General features: G+C 65.0%; 5 protein-coding genes across 13 annotated transcripts in view; 1 reads left to right on the forward strand and 4 right to left on the reverse strand.

Annotated features, from left to right (window-relative positions):
* The window catches only part of DAG1 (dystroglycan 1), a 49,543-nt gene extending 49,133 nt beyond the window's left edge, over positions 1-410 (reverse strand). Inside the window, exon 1 of the mRNA XM_014251811.2 lies at positions 332-410. The gene's annotated coding sequence lies outside the window, so the exon portion shown is untranslated. The remainder of the gene's footprint in view (positions 1-331) is intronic.
* Positions 411-914: 504 nt separating this feature from the next.
* Positions 915-5,545, forward strand: MST1 (macrophage stimulating 1). Of its 4 annotated transcripts, none has more exons than XM_088061884.1 (18): positions 915-1,065; positions 1,432-1,573; positions 1,729-1,841; positions 1,972-2,086; positions 2,300-2,439; positions 2,511-2,631; positions 2,731-2,849; positions 2,944-3,109; positions 3,204-3,334; positions 3,417-3,519; positions 3,633-3,769; positions 3,891-3,926; positions 4,009-4,120; positions 4,190-4,267; positions 4,335-4,481; positions 4,563-4,669; positions 5,089-5,228; positions 5,309-5,545. In XM_088061884.1, the coding sequence occupies exons 1-18, from the start codon at positions 1,014-1,016 to the stop codon at positions 5,468-5,470; spliced, it is 2,121 nt and encodes a 706-aa protein (XP_087918010.1). In that variant the 5' UTR covers positions 915-1,013; the 3' UTR covers positions 5,471-5,545. The 4 variants fall into 4 exon arrangements, with proteins under 4 accessions (XP_087918010.1, XP_087918011.1, XP_005522256.1 ...); XM_088061885.1 differs by having other exon boundaries at positions 2,947-3,109; XM_005522199.3 differs by having other exon boundaries at positions 2,303-2,439.
* Positions 5,535-10,098, reverse strand: APEH (acylaminoacyl-peptide hydrolase). Of its 4 annotated transcripts, none has more exons than XM_014251837.2 (22): positions 10,035-10,098; positions 9,813-9,921; positions 9,603-9,732; positions 9,403-9,484; positions 9,224-9,299; positions 8,951-9,093; positions 8,617-8,754; positions 8,452-8,543; positions 8,319-8,359; positions 8,123-8,244; positions 7,888-7,948; positions 7,686-7,780; positions 7,551-7,602; positions 7,392-7,480; positions 7,064-7,205; positions 6,855-6,932; positions 6,702-6,782; positions 6,536-6,624; positions 6,259-6,449; positions 6,087-6,189; positions 5,909-6,015; positions 5,535-5,828 (listed from the first exon to the last, which is right to left on the reverse strand). In XM_014251837.2, exons 1-22 carry the CDS (start codon positions 10,062-10,064, stop codon positions 5,702-5,704), a joined length of 2,178 nt encoding a protein of 725 aa, XP_014107312.2. In that variant the 5' UTR covers positions 10,065-10,098; the 3' UTR covers positions 5,535-5,701. The 4 variants fall into 4 exon arrangements, with proteins under 4 accessions (XP_014107312.2, XP_087918008.1, XP_087918009.1 ...); XM_088061882.1 differs by having other exon boundaries at positions 9,813-9,942; XM_088061883.1 differs by having other exon boundaries at positions 7,127-7,205; positions 8,319-8,454; positions 9,813-9,942.
* A 228-nt stretch (positions 10,099-10,326) lies between these two features.
* LOC102102558 (acylamino-acid-releasing enzyme-like) lies at positions 10,327-14,944 on the reverse strand. The gene is made up of 22 exons (XM_005522291.3): positions 14,867-14,944; positions 14,175-14,304; positions 13,947-14,073; positions 13,778-13,871; positions 13,617-13,692; positions 13,379-13,542; positions 13,169-13,306; positions 12,989-13,080; positions 12,843-12,883; positions 12,644-12,765; positions 12,413-12,473; positions 12,248-12,345; positions 12,119-12,170; positions 11,946-12,034; positions 11,699-11,837; positions 11,533-11,616; positions 11,379-11,459; positions 11,194-11,282; positions 10,901-11,091; positions 10,720-10,822; positions 10,540-10,646; positions 10,327-10,470 (listed from the first exon to the last, which is right to left on the reverse strand). Exons 1-22 carry the CDS (start codon positions 14,876-14,878, stop codon positions 10,365-10,367), a joined length of 2,196 nt encoding a protein of 731 aa, XP_005522348.1. The 5' UTR covers positions 14,879-14,944; the 3' UTR covers positions 10,327-10,364.
* Positions 14,945-17,025: 2,081 nt separating this feature from the next.
* Positions 17,026-22,717, reverse strand: part of BSN (bassoon presynaptic cytomatrix protein) — an 87,117-nt gene continuing 81,425 nt past the window's right edge. For 2 of the 3 annotated variants that reach the window (XM_088061709.1, XM_088061711.1), the window contains exons 6-12: positions 20,279-22,418; positions 19,240-19,976; positions 18,802-18,895; positions 18,530-18,673; positions 18,291-18,345; positions 18,110-18,207; positions 17,026-17,634 (exon numbers count right to left, since the gene is read on the reverse strand). In XM_088061709.1, coding sequence (XP_087917835.1) covers positions 18,305-18,345; positions 18,530-18,673; positions 18,802-18,895; positions 19,240-19,976; positions 20,279-22,418 — 3,156 coding nt within the window. In that variant the 3' untranslated portion in view covers positions 17,026-17,634; positions 18,110-18,207; positions 18,291-18,304. The remainder of the gene's footprint in view (positions 17,635-18,109; positions 18,208-18,290; positions 18,346-18,529; positions 18,674-18,801; positions 18,896-19,239; positions 19,977-20,278; positions 22,419-22,717) is intronic. The other variant, XM_088061710.1, reaches the window with a different exon arrangement.

The following is a 22,717-nucleotide window of genomic DNA, read 5'->3' on the forward strand; positions in this document are numbered from 1 at the left end:
CTCCGCCTCCCGCCCGGCCCCACCGAGCACTCTCGGGCGCGGCGCCCACCCAGGGCCGAGGGCGGCGGCGGGAAAGCGGCGCGGAGGGAGCGCGGCCCGGCGGGAAGGCGGCACGGGGCCGGCCCCGTAGGCCGCGCCGAGCTGAGGCGGTGCCGCGCCGGGAAAGCCACCCCCCCGCCCCCCCTCCCCCAGCCCCGGGCCCACGGCCCCCTCTGCCCAGGCCGCGCCACCGCCGCCAGCCCCGCTCCCCGCCGCCAAGGGCAGAGCGGCCTGGCAGGTGCTGCCGCAGCCGCGCTCCGGCCGGTCGCGGTTCCCCCGACCCCGCTCTCACCGTGCACGCCGGGCCCGGCCCCGCTCCCGCCGGCTCCGCGGCCCCGACGCACCGAGCGGGCGGCGCGGCGCGAGCGCGACCCCGCGCGGGCACGTACCCGGGGGCGGGGGTCCCGCGCGCGCGCGGGGCGCCCGGCAACCGGCGGCACGAGCGCTCCGCGGCCAATCGGCGCCCGGCGACAGCGCTGGCCACGCCCTTCCTCGCCCCGCCCCGCCCAGCCGCTCCGCGTGGCCACGCCCCTCCCCAGAGCCCCGCCTCATAGCCCCGCCCACTCCCCTGGGGCCCCCCGCACTGCCCCGCCCCTGCCCCCCCCTCAGAGCCCCACCCCGCCCGGGGGGACCCCCTCACCGGCGGAGGACCCCTCCCCGCTTCCCCAGGCCCGCCCCCTGTGCGCAGGCCCGACCCACGTCCCTCGAGCGCCCGCCGCGGGGTGACCCCGGCCCCGCCAAAACCCGCCCCGCCGCTCAGGCCCCGCCCCGCACGTGCCCGCCCCGGGGTGACCCCGGACCCGCCTGGCCCCGCCCCGCCGCACCAGGCCCCGCCCCGCCGCCTACGCCCCGCCCCGGCCCACGCGTGCCCGCAGCGGGGTGACCCCGGCCCTGCCTGGCCCCGCGCCCGACCGCAAATATTTGCTCGGGGCCGTCCCGGAGCTCCAGCGGCCCGGGGACGCGGGGCCGCCGCCATGCAGCCCGTGCTGGGGGTCCTGCTCGCCCTGGCCGCGGCTCTGGGCTCAGGTAGGGCCCCAGGCTGGGTTGCCTTGGGGCTGGAGGGCGCGGGGCAGTGCGGGGCCCAAGGCCGGGCCAGCGGCCGGGCCGGGAGCCTGCCGGCCATGCCCTGTCCCACGGCGAAGGGGGGGCAGCCGGAAGCAGGGAACTGCAGCGGGTGATGTAGGGCAGGGACCCTCCTGCTCCACGGCTCATGGATCAGGACATAGGACAGAGTTCCCCTCCTGCTTGGGACACGGATCCCATGCTCTGTGGAACACAGATCCCATGCTCTGTGGGACAGCGACATCCTGATCCATGGGTCAGGGATCTGAAGTGCCCCAGTGCTCATGCTGTGGTTCCATGCGAACGCTGAGCTCCTGCCACACTCCCCAGGCCACCGCTCACCCCTCAATGACTTCCAGCGCCTGCGAGCCACCGAGCTGCTGGCGGTGCCCGTGGACCCACCGCCACCGCTGCCGGAGCAGGGCACTGCGGAGCAGTGTGCCCAGCGCTGTGCCACCAGCCTGGCTTGCCGGTGAGCAGGACACAGTGCCACCGCGGGGCATGTGGGAGTGCAGGGTCCCTGGGTCACTCTCTGCACTTGGATACTGGGTGCTCCCATGTGTGACCCAGGTCCTGTGAGCCCTGGCCTCACACAGTGCCATGCCAGACTCCTGCTATGCCTTCCAGGGCTTTCCACCATGACCAGCAGAGCCAGTTGTGCCAGCTGCTGCCCTGGACCCAGCACTCACCCCGCATCCAGCTGCAGAAAAACATCCGCTATGACCTGTACCAGAAGAAAGGTGGGCTGGTGCCATGCGTGGGTATGGGGACACCACAGACAGGGCACGGGCCACCTGGCACAGGACTCCTCATTGCCCATGTGCCCTGACCCGGCCTTGGGGCTCTGAAGAGGTGCCTGGCTCTGCTCAGACTACCTGCGGGACTGCATCGTGGGTGACGGCTCCAGCTACCGCGGCACACGGGCCATGACGGAGAAGGGGCTGCGCTGCCAGCATTGGCAAGCCACAACACCGCATGACCACAGGTGCCCCCGTGTCCCTGGCTGTCCTGTGGCACCTACCTTGGGCAGCATGGGGCAATGGGGAATGGGGAATGAGGTGGGAACAGCGTGGGATAGCACAGGAGCAATGGGGACAGCTTGGGCACAATGGCACTGCCAGGGGTAGCGCATCATCCTGGCTGCACCCATTCCAGAGCAAATGATTCTCAGCAGCTCTCCTACCCACTCTACTGCCAGCAGGTTTCTGCCATCCCCTCGCAATGGGCTGGAGGAGAATTACTGCCGAAACCCTGACCGGGACAAGCGGGGCCCGTGGTGCTACACTGTTGATCCCAATGTCCGACACCAGAGCTGTGGCATAAAGAAGTGTGAGGACGGTGAGTGCCATGTCCCAGGGCCACCCTGTGCTGTATGTTCCCCCCACACTGAGCCCTGCAGTTGTTGGCAGCTGTCTGCATGACCTGCAATGGGGAGGACTACCGTGGCACTGTGGACCACACCGAATCAGGGACAGAGTGCCAGCGCTGGGATCTGCAGCACCCACACAAGCACCCCTACCACCCCAACAAGTATTAACCCTGAGCCCCCAGCAGTGCAATGCCCTGGTTGAGTGCTCGGTGCTAGGGTGATGGTGCCATCTCAACTGCTGCTCCATATCTCTGGCCCAGGTACCCTGACAAGGGGCTAGATGACAACTACTGCCGCAACCCTGACAGCTCTGAGCGGCCTTGGTGCTACACCACTGACCCCAGGCGGGAGCGTGAATACTGCCACATCCGCATCTGCAGTAGGTCCCCACCAGCATCATGCACAGCTGGGCCTGAGAGTCCTGGGTGCCACCCCTGACCCTGCTACTCTGCTCTTCTCTCTGGCCACACAAGCAGAAAAACGCCCACGGCCTGTCAATGTCACCAATGGATGCTTCAGGGGCAAGGGGGAAGGCTACCGTGGCCGTGTGAATGTTACTGTGTCGGGGATCCCCTGCCAGCGCTGGGACTCCCAGGTGCCCCATAAGCACCACTTCGTGCCCAACAAGTACCCATGCAAGTAAGGGGATGGCTGTGCACCCCAGGAGGGTGGTGGTGGGCAGCACCCATGAGTGTGGGATTGAGGGAGGACGACCATGCGGCCCCTCCTGCAGGGACCTGCAGGAGAACTACTGCCGCAACCCCGATGGATCAGAGGCACCATGGTGCTTCACTTCCCGCCCCACTGTCCGCATCGCCTTCTGCTTCCACATTCGCCGCTGCCCTGATGAGCAGGATGCCCAAGGTGAGTCACCCCAGGCACCTGTCCCTGGGTGCCCACCCCAGTGCCCCTGTGAGGGATGCCAGCCCTCCTTGCCTATCCCCAGAGTGCTATCACGGCCACGGCAAGCACTACCACGGCCATGTCAGCAAGACACGCAAGGGAATCACCTGCCAGCCCTGGGCTGCCCAGACACCCCACGTGCCCCAGTGAGTGTGCAAGGAGGGGTGGTGGGTACTGGGATGGGGATGGGATTGAGGTTGGGGTGGGGATGGAGGTGAAGATGGGGATGGTGACAGTGATGGTGACTGCCTCCTGGCAGGATCTCACCTGCCACACACCCTGAGGCACACCTGGAGGAGAACTACTGCCGCAACCCTGATAATGACAGCCATGGCCCCTGGTGCTACACCATGGACCCCCGCACCCCCTTTGACTATTGTGCCATCAAGCCCTGTTGTGAGCCCCATCCCACATCCCTGCAGAGCTAGAGGGGACCTTAGCCACACACAGGGTAGTTTTGGTCCTCTCAGTGTGGCTGGATCATGTGCCAGTGCCACCCTCTGTTTTCTCTCTGCAGCTGGCAGCACGGTGCCCCCTATCATGGAGAATGCAGGTGGGGGCCCCCAGGTCCTGGGTGGGCACCCTGGGATGGGTGCTGGTGGTACAGGCCCAGTTGATGCCCACCCTGCCCACAGATGCAGTGACATTTGAGCAGTGTGGCCAGCGGGACGAGAGGCTGCAGCAGAAGGGACGCATCGTTGGTGGCCAGCCCGGCAATTCACCCTGGACTGTCAGCATCCGCAACCGGTGAGTGGGAGTCTGCATGCAGTGCCATGTACTCAGAGTCCCCCCAGAGCTCACCCCCTGTCCCCGCAGGGAGGGTGTGCACTTTTGCGGCGGATCCCTGGTGAAGGAGCAGTGGGTGATCAGCACTCGCCAGTGCTTTTCCTCCTGGTAAGGCTGGGGCTGGGGTGTGGGGTGGTGGGTCCTCCTGTGCCCTCATGTCCCTCACGTTCCACAGCAATGCCGACCTGATGGGCTATGAGGTGCAGCTGGGGACTCTCTTCAAGGACCCTGGCCCTGGGGACCCTGACCAACAGACCATCCCCATCGTGCGGATTGTCTGTGGCCCCTCCGAGTCCCAGCTGGTGATGCTGAAGCTGGCAAGGTGAGTGGCCATGCCTTGGCCTCTGCCATGCTCCACTGCTGGCCAGGCTGGCACCGTGTCCCACTGCCCCTCTTGCCACAGGCCAGCTACTCTGACCAGGCGTGTGGCCCTGATCTGCCTGCCCCCCGAGCGCTACGTTGTGCCTGCGGGCACTGTCTGTGAGATCGCTGGCTGGGGGGAAACCAGAGGTACCTGCCATGGGCAGCCCCTGCTGGAGGATTCCCTGTTCAATACAACCCCGTGCCAATGCCATTCCATCCCCTCTGCCCACAGCATCCCCATGTCTATGGCATCTCCCTGCCCATCCCTCACTTGAAGTATCCCCTGCCTGCAGCAACCCCCAGGTCCCTGGCATTCCCCTGCTCACTGCATCTCCCTTCCATGGTGCTTTCCTGCCCATTCCATCCCCCTGTCTACAGCATCCCTTGCCCCTGGCATCACCCTGTCCATGACATCCCTCTTCCACAACATCTCCCTTCCACATCCCCCTGCCATGACATCCTCCTGCCCGTGCCCTTCCCTGCCCACAGCATCCCCTGCCTGTGCCATTCCCCTGCATGCCCAGTGCTGTATCCCATGCCTGCTGCCCCATGCTCTTGGCCCACAGGCACAGCAGATGGCAGCGTGCTGAACGTGGCGCAGCTGCCAGTGCTGGCCCACAGCGAGTGCAACAGGGCTCTGCGTGGGCGCCTGAAGGAGAGCGAGCTGTGCACTGCCCCACTGCGTGCCGGCGTGGGTGCCTGTGAGGTGAGCTGGGCTGGGGACATCTGCCCCAGGGAGGTGGCAGGTGCTGGCACCAGAGTGACACCGCTCTCTTCATGACACAGGGTGATTATGGTGGACCTCTGGCTTGTCTCACCGCTGACTGCTGGGTGCTGGAGGGGGTGATCACTCCCTCCCGTGTGTGTGCCCGCACTGATCAGCCTGCCCTCTTCATCCGTATTTCCCTCTATGTTGACTGGATTGACAAGGTGATGAAGATGGGTTGAGCTGGCATTCGCAGCCTGCCACAGCCACCACTGCACAATAAAGGCACAGCCTTGGCCACAGGGGTCGGCACTGCACAGGGTCTCACATTTATTTAACACCAAACCCCAACACACATCCCTGCCCCCGGCTACACTCACTCCATCTGCCTCTGGTTCTGGTGTGGTTCCCAGGGCCAGCAGCCACCCAGAGGCTGGCATAGCCCAGGACCACTGTGGGCATTAGGGGCTGTGCTAGCCTGTCCCATCCCGCCTGGGCTGCCCCAGGTGCTGGAGGAGCCAGTGGGCACAGTTCTTGAAGACATCAGCCTCCGTCTCCACACCAGCCAGTGCATGGCCACCCTCTGGGTACCACAGCAGCCTGTGAGGAGGGACAGGATGGGAAGATGCTCATCCAACACCCCAGAGCTCCCTCCCTGCTCCCGCCAGCACCCCACTCACCGTGCTGGCACACCCCTGGCCCGCAGCACCCGGTACAGCTCCAGTGCCTGCGTGGGGCTGACGCGCCGGTCCCGGGCGCCCACGCACAGCAACACAGGTGTCTGCACCTGCAGCAGTGCCCTCTGTGGGTGTGACAGCCCCCACTGGGCACCCCACACCCATCCTGACCCTGCCTTACCTGGGCTGCCTGGGCGATGGGCGAGCGCAGTAGCATGGTGGCCACCTCCTCAGCACTTGGCACCCGCTCAAAGGAGTACGGCAGCCCCAGGGAGGTGTAGCGCCTGCGGCACAGAGACACCGGTAGGTGTCACAGGGACATGGCATGGCACAGGATGGGGGGTGGCACTCACCAGTCAGGGATGTCAGAGGTGCCCAGCAGTGCGGGCAGGTTGGAGACGGGGCTGCGCAGGGCACAGGCTTGGTAACGCTTGGGCTCACGGGTGAGGAGGTGGAGGGCGATGAAGGCTCCGTGGGATCCAGCCAGCAGGGCCAGGCGGTGCGGGTCCAGGGGCTCTCTGTGCAGCGCCTGCTCTACTGCCAGCTGCACCCGTGGGGCACCCACCATTGGCACCCAAACAGCAGCATCCTCCCAGCAGCATCCCCCCAAGCATCCCCAGCACACCTCACCTGGGTGTCTGCCACATCCTGCTCACCCACATGGGAAAGCAGGGAGCTGATGCTGGCCTGCCCGAAGCCCAGGGAGCCACGGTAGTTCACTGAGGAGACAGGGCTGTGGGTGCCATGTCTCCACTGGGACACAGGGCCACATGTCCCCGAGCTTCCCAGCACTCACCCAGGAGCACGGCAAAGCCCAGCTGGCACAGTGCAGCCATGCTCGGACGCCAGCGGGCATCAAAGACAGCATGGGGACCACCTGGGGACGGCATGGGCATCACCTGGAGTGCCACCAGCACTGCCAGGGTGTTCCCACTCTCCCCTCACTCACCATGGGGGCACACAACGAGTGGGTACGGTGGTACGCCATCTGAGGGGCTCAGCAGCAGGGCCTCAAAAGCCTGGGTGTCTGCACCAGAGGAAGGGGTCCCACTCAGCAGCTACCACCCTGGGCACCCAACATCCTGCCCACCCCCCACTCCCGAGGGTCCCTGGCACCCAGGCAGCACCAAGGTGCAGCAGGGGCCCCCAGGGGCTCACTCTGTGCAGCAGGACCCTGCCCATTGCAGGGTGGCTGGACCGTCAGAATCTTCCAGGTGATACCAGGCACTGTTGGGGTGTCCTCCACTGGCACCCAGCCAAGGGGCAACTCCTGGCCTGCTGGTGGCAGCACAGCCACCACCTGTGCACAGTCAATGGATGACACTGGGGCTGTGCTGTGACAAGGTTGTGCCATGCCAAGGCTGTGACATATTTGATCTGCCCGTGCCACACCACACCATGGCGTCTGTGCCACACTGTGCTGTGCCTGGCTGCACATTGCTGTGCCATATCCCACTGCACCACACGGTGCCAGGGCACTGCTCACCAGGCTGGGGGGGTGGTGGGGGGCTGAGCAGGTGGCCACCAGCAGGTCCCACTGGAGAGTGAGCAGCTCCCAGCACCCTTCAGGTGACCCTGGGGACAGAACACAGGTTGGTGGTCACAGCTGTTCACTAGAGCACCATGGGTGGCCGGTGCCATGTACCTGCTGTCAGGTTGGTGACAGTGGATGCATCCGTATCAACGAGCAGCAGGTCCTGTGAGGGAGCAGAGCACAGGCAGCGGTGTCACCATGGGGTGTGTGGGTCACATCTCTAGCCCTGCCATCGCCAGGACTCACCGTGTGGCTCCGCTGAGGGGTGCCCAGCACGGCTCGCCGGCTGTCAGCTGCCCAGCACCGCGGTGGCAGCACCTCTGTGTAGAGCCCAGCAAAGGCTGCAAGTGGGGCAGAGCACTGGGCTAGTGAGCCAGGGCCATAGGCACCTGGCAGGGGGTGGTGCCAGCCTCCCATTAGAACCCAGCTGTGCCCATGCCTTGCTCACCCTCTGTGGGCTCCTGCACCACATCGAGCACTGTCACTGTCTGCCTTGTCTGCCAGGTGAGCTGGGGAGAGACAGTGCTCAGGGATGGAACCATGCCAGGGGAAACTGAGGCACGGAGGCCTGGGGACAACCCCACCCCAACCAGGCACCACGAGAGGCTGACACCTGGGCTGGGCACTGTACTGGCAGCACAAGGTGGACCAGCCGTGCCTAGTGCCCATGAGGCCCAACTCACCATGCGCAGGCGCAGACACTGCCGGTGGGGCCCCCCCACAACCCCCTCCAGGTAGAGCAAGCGCTGGCCATCAGGGCTCAGCCGAGGGGAGCAGACAGAACAATTCTCTGCTGACAGCAGCTCTGTGGGCACAGGGGTCAGCATCCCAGGGACTCCCAGGGACTCCCAAGGCACCCTCCAGAGCCCCAGCACTCACCGCAGCATCCGCTGGCCAGGTCCAAGTGGAAAATCCCTGACCTGGGAGGAGAGAGTGGGTCAGGTTGGACCCCCCACTGTGCTGATGCTGCATGGCAATCCTGGCATGGTGCTGGTTGCTGGCTGGTACCCACCTCCTGTTGGAGCAGGCGCTCAGCCCCAGGCGGAAGGGCTTATGCCACCATCCCACAAACACCACACCATGGTCATCCGGGGACCACAGGGCCTGTGTGACAGTCAGGCTCATCCCATGGCTCCAGGCTGGATCCCCTGGGGTGCTCCCTGCACCCCATCCTGACCTGGCCAGGGGAGAGATGCTCCGGGACTCCCTCCAGCACTGACAGGCTGAGGCCCTCCAGGTCCAGGACACAGAGGACTGGCACGCTGCGTGTGCTCAGGGCCTCCCCCCAGTCCTCGTGGTACACAAACTGCTTACCCTGTGGCACAGACCCGTCAGCCCCATGGTTGGTCACCCCAGGCATGGAGCTCTGTCCATGACACACTCATGGGATGTATGGCACACTCACAGGGTGCACAGCACGTTCAGGGGGTGCATGCCCAAGGGGCATGTTCCGTGTTCATAGTCTGCATGGCATGCTTGGGGGTGCACTGAACAACTCATGGGGCACCTACCTCCTCATCCTCATCCTCTGCTGCTGGCCAGGCTGCTCCTGGCACATCCCAGGGGCAGGGGGGCTGTCGTTTGGGCCGGCTCTTCTCAGCCACATAGAGGAGCCGTGTCTCCGAGTGTGACCAGGACAGGCAGGCAAAGGGCCCTGGCATGGCAGGAGGATGCCAAAGCCCAGCCTGGCACAGGCACAGCTGGGCATCAGGTAGCCACCAGGGATGCTGGCCATGCCAACCTCACCGCTGCTGTGGGTGGGGACCATCGGGAAGGGGCCCTACCCTCCGTGTAGACGTCCCCATGCTTCCCCAGCGCCGTGAGATCCACGCTGTGGCTGCATCCCCCGCTGTCCCACACCTGGGGGGACGGGCGTCAGCGCCGGCACACCGTGTACACGGTGCCCACCACCCTGCACTGGCACTCCAGCCACGCCGGTGAGTGACCGGGACAGCCGCGTTACCTGCAGCAGCTCGTGGCCCTGCCGCGGGCAGCGCTCGAGCACGGCGCGCCGCTGCCCCGTGGGCGAGTCCTGGCTGAGGAGCCTGAGGGCGGGAGGGACGGAGGCTGCGGCGGGCCATGCGCTGTGGGCACCGGCCCCGCTGTGGGCACCGGGAACGCCACAGGCACGGCGTGCCATCCCGGGGCCCGCCCGTGCCGTACTGGTTGTGGATCCCGGCGCTGAGCGCGGTCCGGCTGACGGCGAGGCCCTCGGGGCCGGCTGTGCGCCGCACGCTGTAGTGGCGGCCGAAGCGCAGCAGCCGCCGGCGGGCCAGGTCGGGGCGGCTGCACTCTGAGGGACGGCACCGTCAGCGCCCGCTCGCACGGGTCCCGCGGGCCCAAGGCGCGGGGGTGGCCGAGCCCGCCACTCACCGGTGTAGAGCAGGAAGGTCTGGCCTTCAGCCGCGGCCCTGAGGGCGGCACGGGTGACGGCAGGGAACCGGCTCAGCTCCCGGTAGCAGGCAGCGGGGCCGTGGGCCGCCTGGATGACGGAAGGGGCATGCTGGACGGGGGTAAGCTCCCCCTCTGCCTGTGCCCACCTCCCGAAACGGGGCTGTGCCCACCCACACAGTTCCCCTGAGCACCCTTTCCCACCTCCACACCCTTCTCGGTCCCCGTGGCCATGGGGCTGTTCTCTGCCGGCGCCTGCCGCCCGCAGTGGGACGCCTGCCAAAGCAGGCGGGAGCAGCCCGGCGCCAGCGCCCCGGCCGGTGCCAGCCCTGCAGCCGCTCCCCGCCGCCCGCATGGCCTGGCAGGGGTCACCCTTCCCATGGCCCCGCACATCCGCGCAGGTGAAAGGTCCGGCGGCCACCAGCTCCTGGGGCACCAGGAGTGGAGATGACACCGGTACCAGCACTATCACTAGAGACACTGGGGTGCTGAACTACATCGTTTATTGGGGATCAGTAGCAGGGGTCAGCATCCTTAGCACTGCAGGTGCTTGAGCAGCCACAGCGCTATGTTCATGAAGCCATCAGCTTCGGCTTCAACGCCAGCCAGAGCATGGTTGTTCCCTGGGTACCAGAGCAGCCTGGAGGGGAAATAGGGATTAGTGCTGTGTCTGCACCCTCACAGCTCAAGCCCCCAGCACCCCACTCACCGTGTGGGCACCCCCCGGGCCTTGAGGGCACGGTAATACTCCAGACCCTGCTTAGGGGGCACACGCCGGTCGTCCTCCCCCAGCATCAGCAGCACGGGTGCACGGACCTACAGGAGCAGCACAGCCTCAGCACTGGCACTGCTGTTGGAGACAGGGACAGGGATGGGGACAGTGACATACCTGGTCAACATAGCGTATGGGTGACTTGTGCAGCATCTCTGTCCACTGGGCTGGGTCTGGCAGGGCATCATGTCTGTAGGGCAGCCCTGTCTCTGTCAGGCACCTGCAGGCAAGAGAGTTGGGGGCACATGTGTGGCTGGGATGGCAAGAAGCCTGGGAAGCTGGGGGTAGCAGTATTCACCAGTCCGGGATGTCAGTGGTGGCCACCATGGAGGCGATGTTCACCACAGGGTTGCGGACCACGCAGGCATGGTAGGTGTCAGGGAACTGCCCGATGAGGTGGCATGCCAGGAAGCCCCCATGTGAGCCGCCAACCAGTGCCACCCGGCTGGCATCCAGCGTCTCCTCCTGCAGCACCCGCTCCACGCAGAGCTGCCACCACGGGGAACACCCACTGAGCAGGCAGCCCCATTTTCCCTACTCAGGGCATCTGCAGGAGCACAGAGTGCCCCAGGACCGTGTCGCAGGTCATACCTGCACATCATGTACATCCTGTGTGCCCACGTTGCCTGGCAGAGAGGCCACGCTGTCCTGGCCAAAGCCCAGCGAACCGCGATAATTCACTGCATGGGGAGCAGCGTCAGAGCCCTTCCTCCTTCGTGCCCCCATCCTGGCCCCTCCATGGGTGCTGTGTCACCCGGAGCCCTGGTGTCACTCACCCAGCAGCACGGCAAAGCCCACTCGGCACAGCGCCGCTGGGTACAGCATCCACCCGGCCGTGAAGACGGAGTGAGGACCCCCTGCAAATGGCAAAATCAAAATGGGGGTGACACTGCCTGGCTGGGGTACAGCAGGGTGGGGACAAGCTCTTACCATGGGGCATCACAACCAAGGGGGGCTTCTGGGCAGTAGGACCCTCACTTGGGCGCATCAGAATAGCATCAAAGTCCAGGCCCCCTGTGGAGGCAGGGAGGGGGGTGTCAGGGAGCAGTGAGGATGGTGGAATGGATGGATGCCTGACCCCACCCTGGGCACTCACTGTACTGGGCATGCTCCTGCTCTGGTGGGGGCTGCAGGGTGCGAATGTCCCAGCTGATGCCAGGCACGGGGGCTGTGTCCTGCAGGCAGATCCACTGTGTCTGTGCCTCAAGGCCAGCGGTGGGCAGGACAGCCACTTTCTGTGCAGGGAGAGGGGTCAGTGACCATGCCAAGGGTCTGGTGGGCACTGTGGAGAAGGGTCAGTGCCCATGCCAAGGGTCTGGTGGGCACTGGGGACGTGACTTTACCAACACGGGGGGGCAGCTAGGGGTGGAGAATCTGGCCACCATGAGGTCCCGGTCGATGGTGAGGACAGACCAGCTCCCTTTGGGGGAATCTGGGGAGGAGGGGGGTCAGACCTGCAGGTGTGACCCTCTCCCCACCCCTGGCACCAGCATGGCCCCACTGGCCCATCACTCACCAGCTGTCAGTGAAGTTGTGGTGCCTGTTGCCGTGTCCACCATGAACACATCCTAGGGGCATGAGAGCAGAGTCCAGTAGAGCCCTGACCCAGCCAGGCCCCTCCTTGTGTCCCCCCCCACCCCCTCACCTGCTGGCTGCGCTGGGCCGTGTCCAGCAGGATCCTGCGGCTGTCGGCCGCCCAACACATCCCTGGCAGTGCACCACAGTAGATTCCCGGGAAGGCACCTGTCATTAGAGTGGTGGCACTAAGCATCCCCCTGAGCCCCCGCAACACCCCCAGAGCTGTACTCACCCCACGCTTGCCGTGGCACAGTCTCCAGCACTGTGCTGGTGTGTTTGGTGTACCAGTCGTACTGCAGGAGACATGGCATAGGGCAAGTTTTGCAGGGTCTCAGCCTGACTGCCCCCACTGCAGTCCAAAGAGGGGGCACCACTGCCCTCCTGCCAGCCCCACCCTAGCATGGGCACCCTGGCACCTCCCTGGTGCCAGGGTGCCTGCCTGGGGCCCCCAGTGCTGCTTTACCATGCGGAGGCGGCTGCACTGCTGGTGGGGGCCCAGGACATTGTTCTCCAGGTAGACGATGCGGCAGCCATCAGGGCTGAGTCGTGGTGACCACACAGCCCTGGTGTCCTCAGAGAGCAGCTCTGCATGGGCATGAGGGGATGGTGAGGGGCTGCAGAGGAGCCAGGGCACCGGCAGGATAAGGGTATGCACTGCTTACCGCATCTCCCACCCGTCAGGTCCACAAAGAAGAGTGCTGACCTGCCAGCACAGAGGGGTGTCACAGTGGGGTTGGGTTGTGTGGGTGGGTGCCCTGCAGGATCCTACCAGCAGGGCTGGGCTGCGGGGTGCCCTGTGGGGACTTACCGGCGGTTCGTGCAGTGCCGCAGCCCCAGGCGGAAGGGGTCATGCCACCAGCCCACAAACACCACACCAGTGTCCTCAGGCGACCAGAAAGCCTGTGGGGAGAGGGGAGATAAACAGCTCAAAATGCTGCTGGCTCCTGAAACCTCCCTTCTCTGGTTCCCTGCAGCTCCCCATCCTGACCTGGCCAGGAGAGAGATGCTCTGGGATGCCCTCCAGCACTGAGATACTGTTGCCCTCGATGTCCAGGACACAGAGGACGGGCACACTGCGGGTGCTCAGCGTCTCCCCCCAGTCCTCATGGTACACGAACTGCTCGCCCTGTGGCACAGCCTGATCAGCTGCACAGCCACACAGCCAGCCCCCAGCTGACCCAGGGTGGGGAGACCCCACCTTGACAGCTGCATCCTCCTTCTTGGGGTGCCCCATGTCCTCATCAGAAGTGCCCAGCTCAGGGGCTTTGCTCTGGAAGAAGGACTCAGCCTTGGGACGCTTCTTCTCCGCCACATAGAGCAGGTGGGTCTCCGAGTGAGACCAGGCAAGGCACCCAAACTGGTCTGCAGGGGCAGGTCAGCACTGGCCACCCTGTCCCAGGAAACCCCACATTCCCTGGCATCCCCCAGCCCCTCACCATCATCGTAGACGCTGCCATGCTTGTCCAGTGCTGTCAGGTCAATGCTCTTCACCTTCTGGTTCTGATTCCAGACCTGAGGGCAGAGATGCCAGGTCCCAAGACACAGTGTGGTTCCAGCCCCAAGCCCCAGTCAATATCCATTTTCCCCCATATCTCACCTCCAGGAACTGCTTCTCTGTCTCCTTCTCCTTGCCAGGGACCTTGCGCAGGACAGCCTTCAGTGTCCCACTGGGGGACTCACGGCTCAGAAGCCTGTGGGTGAGTGGGTGAGTGCCTATCAGCCCCCCACTTACTGCTACCCCGAGGGACCCCCTGTTGGGGACTTACTCATCCTTGATCTCAGAGCAGGTGCCAGCAGGCGCTGAGTAGACAATGGAGGCTCCATCATGGAAGATGAGGTACTGACGGCAGAACTTGATGTTCTCAGCCCTTGCTAGGTCCCGTTGCGACCACTCTGCAGGGAGCAGGGTGAGGAACACCAGCTGCATCCCCACCGGGCAGGCAAGGACTCCCCAGACCCCTCTGCCCCCACCCCAGTCCTCCCCATCCCCGTACCGGTGTAGAGGCTGCAGTACTTGCCCCCGTACTGGGTGGTGAGGTCGGGGCCGAGGCAGGCGGCGCTGAGCCCCGGGTGCTGGCTCAGCTCTCGGTACAGCTCCGACAGCTCCTCCGCACGTGGCTGTACCTGCGGGACACGCCGCAGTGGCTGGACGGGCCGGGACGCGTGGGGCGAGGGGTGGGGGGCACGGACCGGGGAGTGATGGGGCACAGGGTACACAGGGGCGCCAGTATAGACAGCGGGGATTTTGAGGGGTGCTGGGGGCAGCGCTTGCGGGTGAAGGGCTGGGGTACATGGGGGGAGGAGGGCAGAGGGATTAGTGCAGCACTGAGGCAGTAATGGGGTGCCAGGAGGGCACTGGAGAGCAGACACGGCTCCATAGCAGGGATCTGGAGGGTACTGGGACAGTTGCTGGGGTATCAGTGGGTACCAGGATACTGGGTGCAGGTCCTGGGGTGCAAGGGGCGCCTAGGAGGGTCCTGCAGCAATGGGAGTCTATGGGGGGATTAGAAGGATACCGGGGCAGTTTCCGGTGTGGTGCCGAGGTGGAGAATCATCAGGATCGGGGGGTGCCGGGGCGGGGGGGGCAGTGCGGGACGGGACTCCCGAGGGAGGGACAGGGAGGGGACAGCGGGACCGAAGGACGGGGGGTCCCGGAGCTCTGATGTCACTCCCCCCAGCCCCTCACCGGCGGCTCCATGTCCTCGCGGCGGGGGGTGGGGCCAGCTCCGGTACTTCCGGGATGGGGCGGGGCCTTCGGCCTGCGGCACCTCCCATTGGCTGCGGCGCTCGAGCCCTCTCCCGCTTTGAGGCGCCCCCCGGTGGGCGCGGGCGGCGCTGCAGCCACAGGCACCGGGGTCCCCAGCGCCCCCGACGTGTCCCGGGCCACCGGATCGCCCCGGGGTGGTTTACCCACCAGGTAGCTGCAGAACAGGGGCTCCATGCGCAGGACCGGGGGGATCGGGCCCTTGAGAGGCACAGGAATCCCCAGTCCAGCAGCCTGGCCCGGGGGAGATCGGGCCACTTAAGGCCCGTGGGACTGAGCAGCCTGGTCAGGGGGGTTGGTTTGAGACTCTGGTGCCCAAAGCAGCTCCGCCAATGGGGATTGGGCACTTGGGAGCCCACCGGACCCAGCAGCCTGGCCAGGCAGGTGAGATCGGGTCCTTGATACCCACAGGGACTCCCTATCCCAGCAGCCCAGACGTGGGTGGCAGAGCTCAACAGCGCTTGGTGACAACTAGACCCATTCCAGCCACCCCCACCATGACAGGGGTCTCGATCCCCCGCCCCCCACGCTGCAAGCAGGCAAAAATCGGGGCCAGTCTGTGGTTTGTGTCAAGTCCTTTTTATTCTGTTCCCACAGAAACACCTGGTGAGGGGGCAGCTTCTGGGAGGGAGTCACGACACAGCGGCGGGGGTGGTACGGCACGGTACGGCACGGTACGGCACGGTACGGGGTCACTACGGGTGGCACAGAGCACAGCAGACACGCACACCGTCACAATGTTCAGAGGGAGCGCACCCGGCATCGCACTTGCCGCTGGAAACGGCGCCCAGCCGCGCTCTGCCCTCGGTCTTTGCGACCCCCCCGTTCCCCCGCCCTGTCCAGCAGATTGCCACAACTCGGGCTGGGGGCCCGGCCCGCCGCGGGGCTGCGTGCCCCCGGTCCTGGCAGGCACGAAGGCAAGGTGGCGGATGTGCTCGGGCGGCGACATTGGCCCCTGGGCGGGGGGGTCTCGGTCCCGCGTGCGATTTACACACTGTACAAGTATTTACAGCGCGAGGAGTGGCGGGGCCGGCGGCCCGCGGGAGGCACCCTCAGGCTCTGCACTTGTCATCGGCCGGGGGAGGCGGTGGCTGTGCGCGGGGCCGGGGCTCTCCTCCGTGGGACTGCCCCCGGGACCCCCGGCCCACAGCCGCCGGCCCGCCCCCAGCCTTGGGCACCGGCAAAGCTCCCGGCGAGGGATCTGCCGCAAAGCGTGGGCTTCCCGCGGCAGCCGGGTCCTCGATCACAAGTGCATAAATCTGCTAAGAGCTTTCAGTACAGCGATGGACTGATGGAGAAGAAAAAAAGAAAAGTCCAGGCAAAGAACAGCAAGCACTGAAAGGCGGGTGGAACCGTGCAGAGAAGTAGCAAGCCATGCTCTACGACGGGACAGACGGTCACGGGCGCTAGGGCTGCCCTTTGGCAAAGTGGCCCTCCGTGGGTCGAACATGCCACGAATTCATACGCACGGGTGGTCGGTACAGAATAGTTCTCGGGTCGCTCGGCGGCACGCTTTGCGATGGAACCCTTAGGCGCGACATTGAACTGATTAGCTATTCACAGGTCTTGTTCTGGAGTCGTGTTATTTCGTTGCATAGAACATCAGGCGGGTGAGCGGGCGGCTGCCCCCCGCCACGGGGGTGTCGGCGGGGCGCTGCCAGCGCGGGGAGGCGGCGGGGCGCGGGCGAGCCCCCTCCTCGGGCTGCCTCCCCCCCTGGGAATCCCCTCCTGGCAGGGCGAGTGGGCTTTGGCCGCCGGCCGCTGCGCCGGCCGTCCCCGCAAAATGGCTTGAGAAGGACTTGGATTGCACAGTAAAAGGAAGGATACTGCCGGAGGCAAAGCTCTCCTGATCTTGTTCCACGGGATTTGTGCTCTTTTGTAGCCTCCTGCACTCTATTGCTTCTACAGACGACAGCCCGTGTGCTAACTCATCGCACAAAAGCAAAGAGGGAAGAGGATTTGGTATAAACTTTAGAAAAATAAAACCCCGAAACCGAAAGAAAATGAACCCAAAGAAACCGAGAAAAAAAAGGACCCCCCCTGACGACGCCCCGTGCCCCCCCCCCACCCCCCCGGTGCGGATGAGGTATACACAGAAATCAAAGTGGGATGATTAAGGCTGTTCTTGAAAGAAAAGGGGTGCCCGGCGGCAGGCGCGCTGGCTGCGTGGCGAGGGCGAGCGCGGCCCTTTCAATGCTTCCAATGGCTTCGGGACACGCGCCCAGCCGGCCGCGCCGCCTGTCAGAGTCCTATGGCCTCGTATTTCGGTAGTGAAACAGTGTTAGGTCCTAGCTGACGCGCTCCGGGGCCCCTCGGCGGGGCCGGGAGCGGCCGCAGTGCAGGGGACGCGGGGACGGCCCCGGCGGGGCAGGTGGGGTCGGGAAGGGGGAGTGGCGCCCACGGCGCCCAGCCCTCGGCTCGCGGGGAAGAAAAACCTATGAAGAGGCCAGAGCTGGGGTTCAGAGGGAGCAACTCTGCGTATAATCTTGAGAAAGGGCCGCAGCCCACCTACGGGGCCTGACCCGACGGTCCGGACCAGGCCCATCCCCTCGGGGCAGCTGCCGGGGCTCGCCGCGTGCCGCGCCGGAGCTGCTCGCCAGGCGTGGGGGGCACCCGCCCCGGGGCGTCCGCCGGGCCCCTGCTCGGCCGCCGTTTGGTCCAGCATCCAGGGATCGCCCTGCTTTCAAAAGCTTGCGACAGACAGAGAGAGAGAGAAAGGCGTTAGTCCGAGCAGCCCCTCCCCGCGGAAGGGATCCCGCCGAGCGGCAGCGCTGGCCCGAACGAAAGGGCCCCAGAGAGCCAAGAGGCACTGCCGGCGGAGCAGCTGCCGCCGCCTCCGCCCGCCCCCGCTTTGGACAGGCTCCCGGAGCAGAGCCTGGACCGCCCAAACCTTCCCTGGAAACCCAGGGTCTGCAGCAGCGCTGCCGAGACTTTGGAACAAGGCCAAGCCTCCACGCCTTGGCTTGGGGCCACCACCTGGGGATGAAGATGGGATGAATGGCCCAGCACGAAGGGCATGGGTCCGTGCTACATGTTTCCCAGCCTGGGGGCTGGGAGTGTGGCGAAGCAAGGCTCCGCAGGTGCCTGGGGGATAGTGGTGCCGCTGGAACCTCAGAGATGGAATGGCAGAGGGGACTTGTGTGCAGGTGTGCCCTGTACACTCACCGTTATACTCAGAGTCTGGCGCCGCGTGCTGAATTCATTGGCTTCTTCATAGGTTTTTCCACTGCAACGACTCAAATCTCCACTCGCTTCCCAAACTCCTACAGTGGAAGGGAGGAGGGCATCAGGCATGGCCAGGGCAGGGAGAGCCCACGGCACAGTGCCCGGTGCCGGCTGCACTCACCATGTGCCGTTCTCTCACCAGAACGAAGTGAACTTCTTGCCGAAAGCTGACACCGCTGTGAGGAAGCCAAGACAGGTGTCAATATGGAGTAGTGACCCTGGTCCCTCACCTCCCGTGGCCCCAAACTGGGAGCACTGCATTCCACTGGTGGCGGCACCCAGCCATCCCCAAAGTGCCTGACTCAATCTTGGTGCAGAAGAGCATTACCGCCCTGTCCCCATCCCGGGAGCAGCCCTCACCTTCAGTCAGTTTGCCTGCTTGTTCCGCTGCCCCCCCTGGCAGGATTTTGGAGAAGACACTCTCTCCTTCCCCACTGGGCTGCCCCGTGGCCATGCCCGCGGGACCACGTGGCCCAGCTGCCCTTGGACCGGCCTTGCTGTCTGCTGGGGGACAAACAAAGCCACTGTTAGCAGGGGACAGGCCTGGCTGGGGGAGCTCAGCTGAGTTTTGGGGTGCCAGGCAGCTGGCACAAGGCAGGACAGATGGCACAGTGCCACTGGGGCTCACTGACCTGCTGCTCCCAGGGGCTGTGCTGATGGCGCTCTCCCCGGCTGCTGTGGCACTTTTGCTGCAGGTTTGGATGTGTCTGTCGGCTCTGCTTTTGTCTGGAAAGGGGAAAACAGCTCTCAGGGCTCACCCTCCCAGTAGAGCATCTGCCAGAGGTGGCCTAGGCCGGGAGGTGATACCAAAACCCCCAAACACTGCTCCACAACCCCAAAAGAGGCAGCATGGGATCAGGACATAGTGATGTCCCCTCTTGGGTCCCCTTGAGGGGATGGCAGCTTCCACAGCACCCACACGTGTCTGTAATGGCTGTGTGAGTGAGATACACTTTACTCCATGGCTTCCATTCCCTTCCCCTGCCAGCCCGTGGGCACAGCCAGCTGTGCTGATTCCAGGCAGAGCTGTGGGCTCAGTATGCAGCCTGGCCAGTTAAGCCCATACTTACCGCCGGTGCTGGGTGTCCGCCCGGCTGTGTGTGGAGTGTAGCTGGTGCCTTCCCTGCTGCCTGGGCCGGCCCTGGCTGCTGCTGCTGCGGCCGGGACGAGGGGGGTCCCTGTGTCCTGCCCCTGGTCTCAGGCTGTGTCGAGCTTGCTGGCTGGGCAGCCTGGCGTGCTGCTGGCTGCTGCCGTGCTGCCGGCTGCCCGGCCTGCTGCTGCCTGGCCGCTGGCTGCTGTGGGTGTGTGAGGGGCTCCGGCTTCGGCGCTGGCGTGGCCGACCCATGCGGCTGGGAAGGTTTCTGTGCCTTGGGGGTCTCAGTACCATGGTGGTGAGCAGCGGGGCGGGATGATGGGGTGTAATCAGCGGAGCTGGGGCCGTAAGGCGTGCGGGACTCGGGCTGCTGCGCCTTCTTGGGGCCGGCTGAAGGCCCATGGCCACGGGGCTCATGGCGGCCAGATTCTCGTGGGTGCTGCTTTGATGAGCGGCGTGGCGGCTCGTCGCTGGCGTGCCGGGAGGAGCCAGCATGGCGATCGTACTCCCTGTGGTGCCGGTGCTCACGGTGCTGGGGGTAATCGTCGTGCTGCCACGGGTCTTCGTCGGGGGGCTCGTCATAATCGTGGTATGTGTGCTTAACTGGGGGTCTCTTCTGCGAGGAAGAGTGGCCACCGTAGTGCCTGACCCTCTCTGCCCGCGCCTCCCTGGGCTTATCAAACCAGTCTGTCTCCTCCTGACCCAAATGATAGGCTTCAGAAACCAAAAACAAACCACAGTCAATGTTTCGCTCGAGGCTGCGCGGGCGGAAGCCATGCAATGAAGTGGGAGGGGCAAGCAGCGGGCACGCGCGCAGGGGACGGCACGTGCCGTGGGGACAGGACGCGGCGCAGCAGGGCACCGTGCAGGACCGGCTAACACCGAACACCCAGGGCAGGGGGAGGAAGGCACGTGTCAAGCAAACTGAGGCGGTGAGAGTGTCTCTGCGTACGAGCAGACGGGCATGCCCCGGGGAAGTGCCATGCTCTGGGGTGGTCACCACGGGGAGCTGTTACCTTCGCTGTCCGAGACAACGCAATGGGTATCATCCATGCCGTAGCCCTCCTCGTGCTTGTACGAGTGACTCCTTGGCACGTCTTTGATGTGCTTTTGCACATCAGGCAACGAGTGGCTGGAGCAGAACTGGGAGCAGGGGTCCCCCGCTGACTGGGGGCCCGGCCCTCCCGCAGTGCGTGACCCCCCCATTGACTTCCCCATGGGGCTGACAGGGCTCTCCTCCTCCGAGGGCTGAGAGCGCATGGGCGCTCGCCCACGGCTCTGGCTCATGCTGAGGGATGAGGGCTTGGAGCTGACTTTCTGGGAGCGTTCCATGCTTTCCCGCTCATAGGATTTGCTCCGGCCGCCCATCTCCCGGCTGGAGGACTTTTCCATCCCATAGCCAGAGGAGCGGGTTCTGCTGCTGGAAGAGTAGACCCGCTCCTCCTCATCCACCAGATCCCGGCTGGAGACACCGTAGTACTTCTGCTGCTCATAGACATTCTTCTTCAGGCCGTAGGTGATCTCATCCTGCAGCTTCTTGGCCCTGGAGGCCACGTTGCTGCTGCCAATCGAGCTGGTTGTTGAGTAGGAGGCCAGGTCTGACTCCACATCTTTGGCTTCTTCAATGGGGGAGAACTTGGAGATCTTCTGCTCCATGCCTTGCTTCCTGTGCTTGCTGCGCTTGGAGGAGATGACGGCGGGTGCCAGGTTCTTGGATGAATGCTTCGGTAGTGGTGTGCCAGAGCTGTGCTTGTCCATCCGTGAGGAGTGCCGGTACTCACTGTCCCCATAGTAGTAGCTTGAGCTCGTGGAGCTCCCTGACACCCTGCCATTACTTTCTGTGCCCCGGTAGTAGCTGTTCTTCCCACGATGGTCAGGGCCATGGTGATCATAGATGTCCTCCTCAGACTCCTCCTCGGCTTTGCTGTAGCAGCAGGGACGGCTGGAGCCCTCGGTGTCCCCTAGATCACTCTTCTCTCTGCTGTGGCGGCTATCGGTGCTTGTGCCCACCAGCTCTGCTTTCTGCCCATCCACTGCTGGACTGTCCTTGGTGAGCTCGCTGATGTCCTCGATCATCACATAGTTACGGGGGATGTTCTGCTCCAGACTGGTGTAGAGGGACTCAGAAGAATAGCTGGCTGACGGGCCTGGTGCCGTGCTGGTTCTCTCAGCCGGCCGGGTCTCAGGTGCCTTGTACTGCTCGTAGCCACTGCTTGCCGGTGCAGTGCTGAAAGTGACGTCAGGCACGGCAGAGGAGCTGGTGGCCGCACCAATGACTTCGTAGTTGGTGGGGATCTTCTGTTCTAGGTCAGCCAGAGAGGTCTGCCGTGGTTTCTGGTGCCCGCCAGCTATGTCTGCTGGGCTCTGGTAGAGGGCAGGCTGTGCTGCCGGCACGGCAGCTGCCCCAGCAAAGGCGCTTGGGGCTTGGTAGGGATTTTGGGGCTGGAAGCCTGGCTGGGCTGGGGTGCCCAGCTCTGGGTATGCGGTGCCGGGGGCCGAGAAGCCACCGGGCGACGTGAAGGTGGGCAGTGGAGCTGCCGGCAAGCCATCCTGTGAGGTGCTGGCTGTGGGGTACTGGGGGTGCTGCAGGCGTGGTGGCGGGAAGGCGGCGGGGCCCTGCGGGGCAGGGTACGGGTAGGCGCTGTAGGAGGCAGCGGCGGCGGCGGCGGCGGCGGCAGCGGCGGCAGCGGCGGTGTAGTCGGGGTACTGCCCGGCAGGGCGCAGGCCGGCGCTGTCGTAGGCGAGGCGCAGGCTGTGCAGCTCGCTGTCCGACAGGTAGTCGCGGCGATCCCCGGGATAGCGCAGGTAGGGGTGGTCCCGCCCACCAACCCGATCCTTCAGCAGCGACTCCTTGCGTTGGGTGATGCCCAGCTCCAGGTACTTCAGTTTTGCATCGATCTCCTTCTCCTCCTCGTCCAGCTCCGCCTGCTTCTTCCGCAGCTTGGTGGCCTCGTGTTCCACCAGCCTTAGGTCTCGGTCCAGCTCTTTCAGCAGGCTGGCCTTGGTGACAGGCGCGGTGGCCTTGGGAGCCAGGCTGCTCAGGTAGAGCTGGGAGGCAGCTGGGCTCGCCAGGGGGACGTGGGGCTCCTCAGGTGGTGGGCTGGGCAGTGTCCGCTTCACCTTGCGTGCCAGCGAGCTTGACTGCAGCCCCCCCACCTGCAAAGCCAAGGGACATCTGGTCAGGGGGGCAGGTGGGTGTCCCCCCCACGTCCCACCCCAAGGATTGCAGTGATCCTCCTGTGCCCTAAGGGCTGGGGTGAGGCATCCCACTGTGCACGTGTTCCCCCATGCACTGAGAAAGCGGCGTTTATGTAAAAGCGCAATAAATAGGATGGAAGTAACAGGCAGGGCACTTTCCGTGAGTAATTACCGGGGGTGGCAGCTGGCCAAGAGCTGAGCTGGCCACATGCATACCCTCTGCTGCAAAAAATGCTATCTGTCCGTGGGCACTTGGC

Source organism: Pseudopodoces humilis, chromosome 13 (assembly GCF_049639895.1).
Source record: "Pseudopodoces humilis isolate 2021_Gansu_Grassland_sample_001 chromosome 13, ASM4963989v1, whole genome shotgun sequence".
In the NCBI taxonomy this organism is placed as follows: Eukaryota; Metazoa; Chordata; class Aves; order Passeriformes; family Paridae; genus Pseudopodoces; species Pseudopodoces humilis.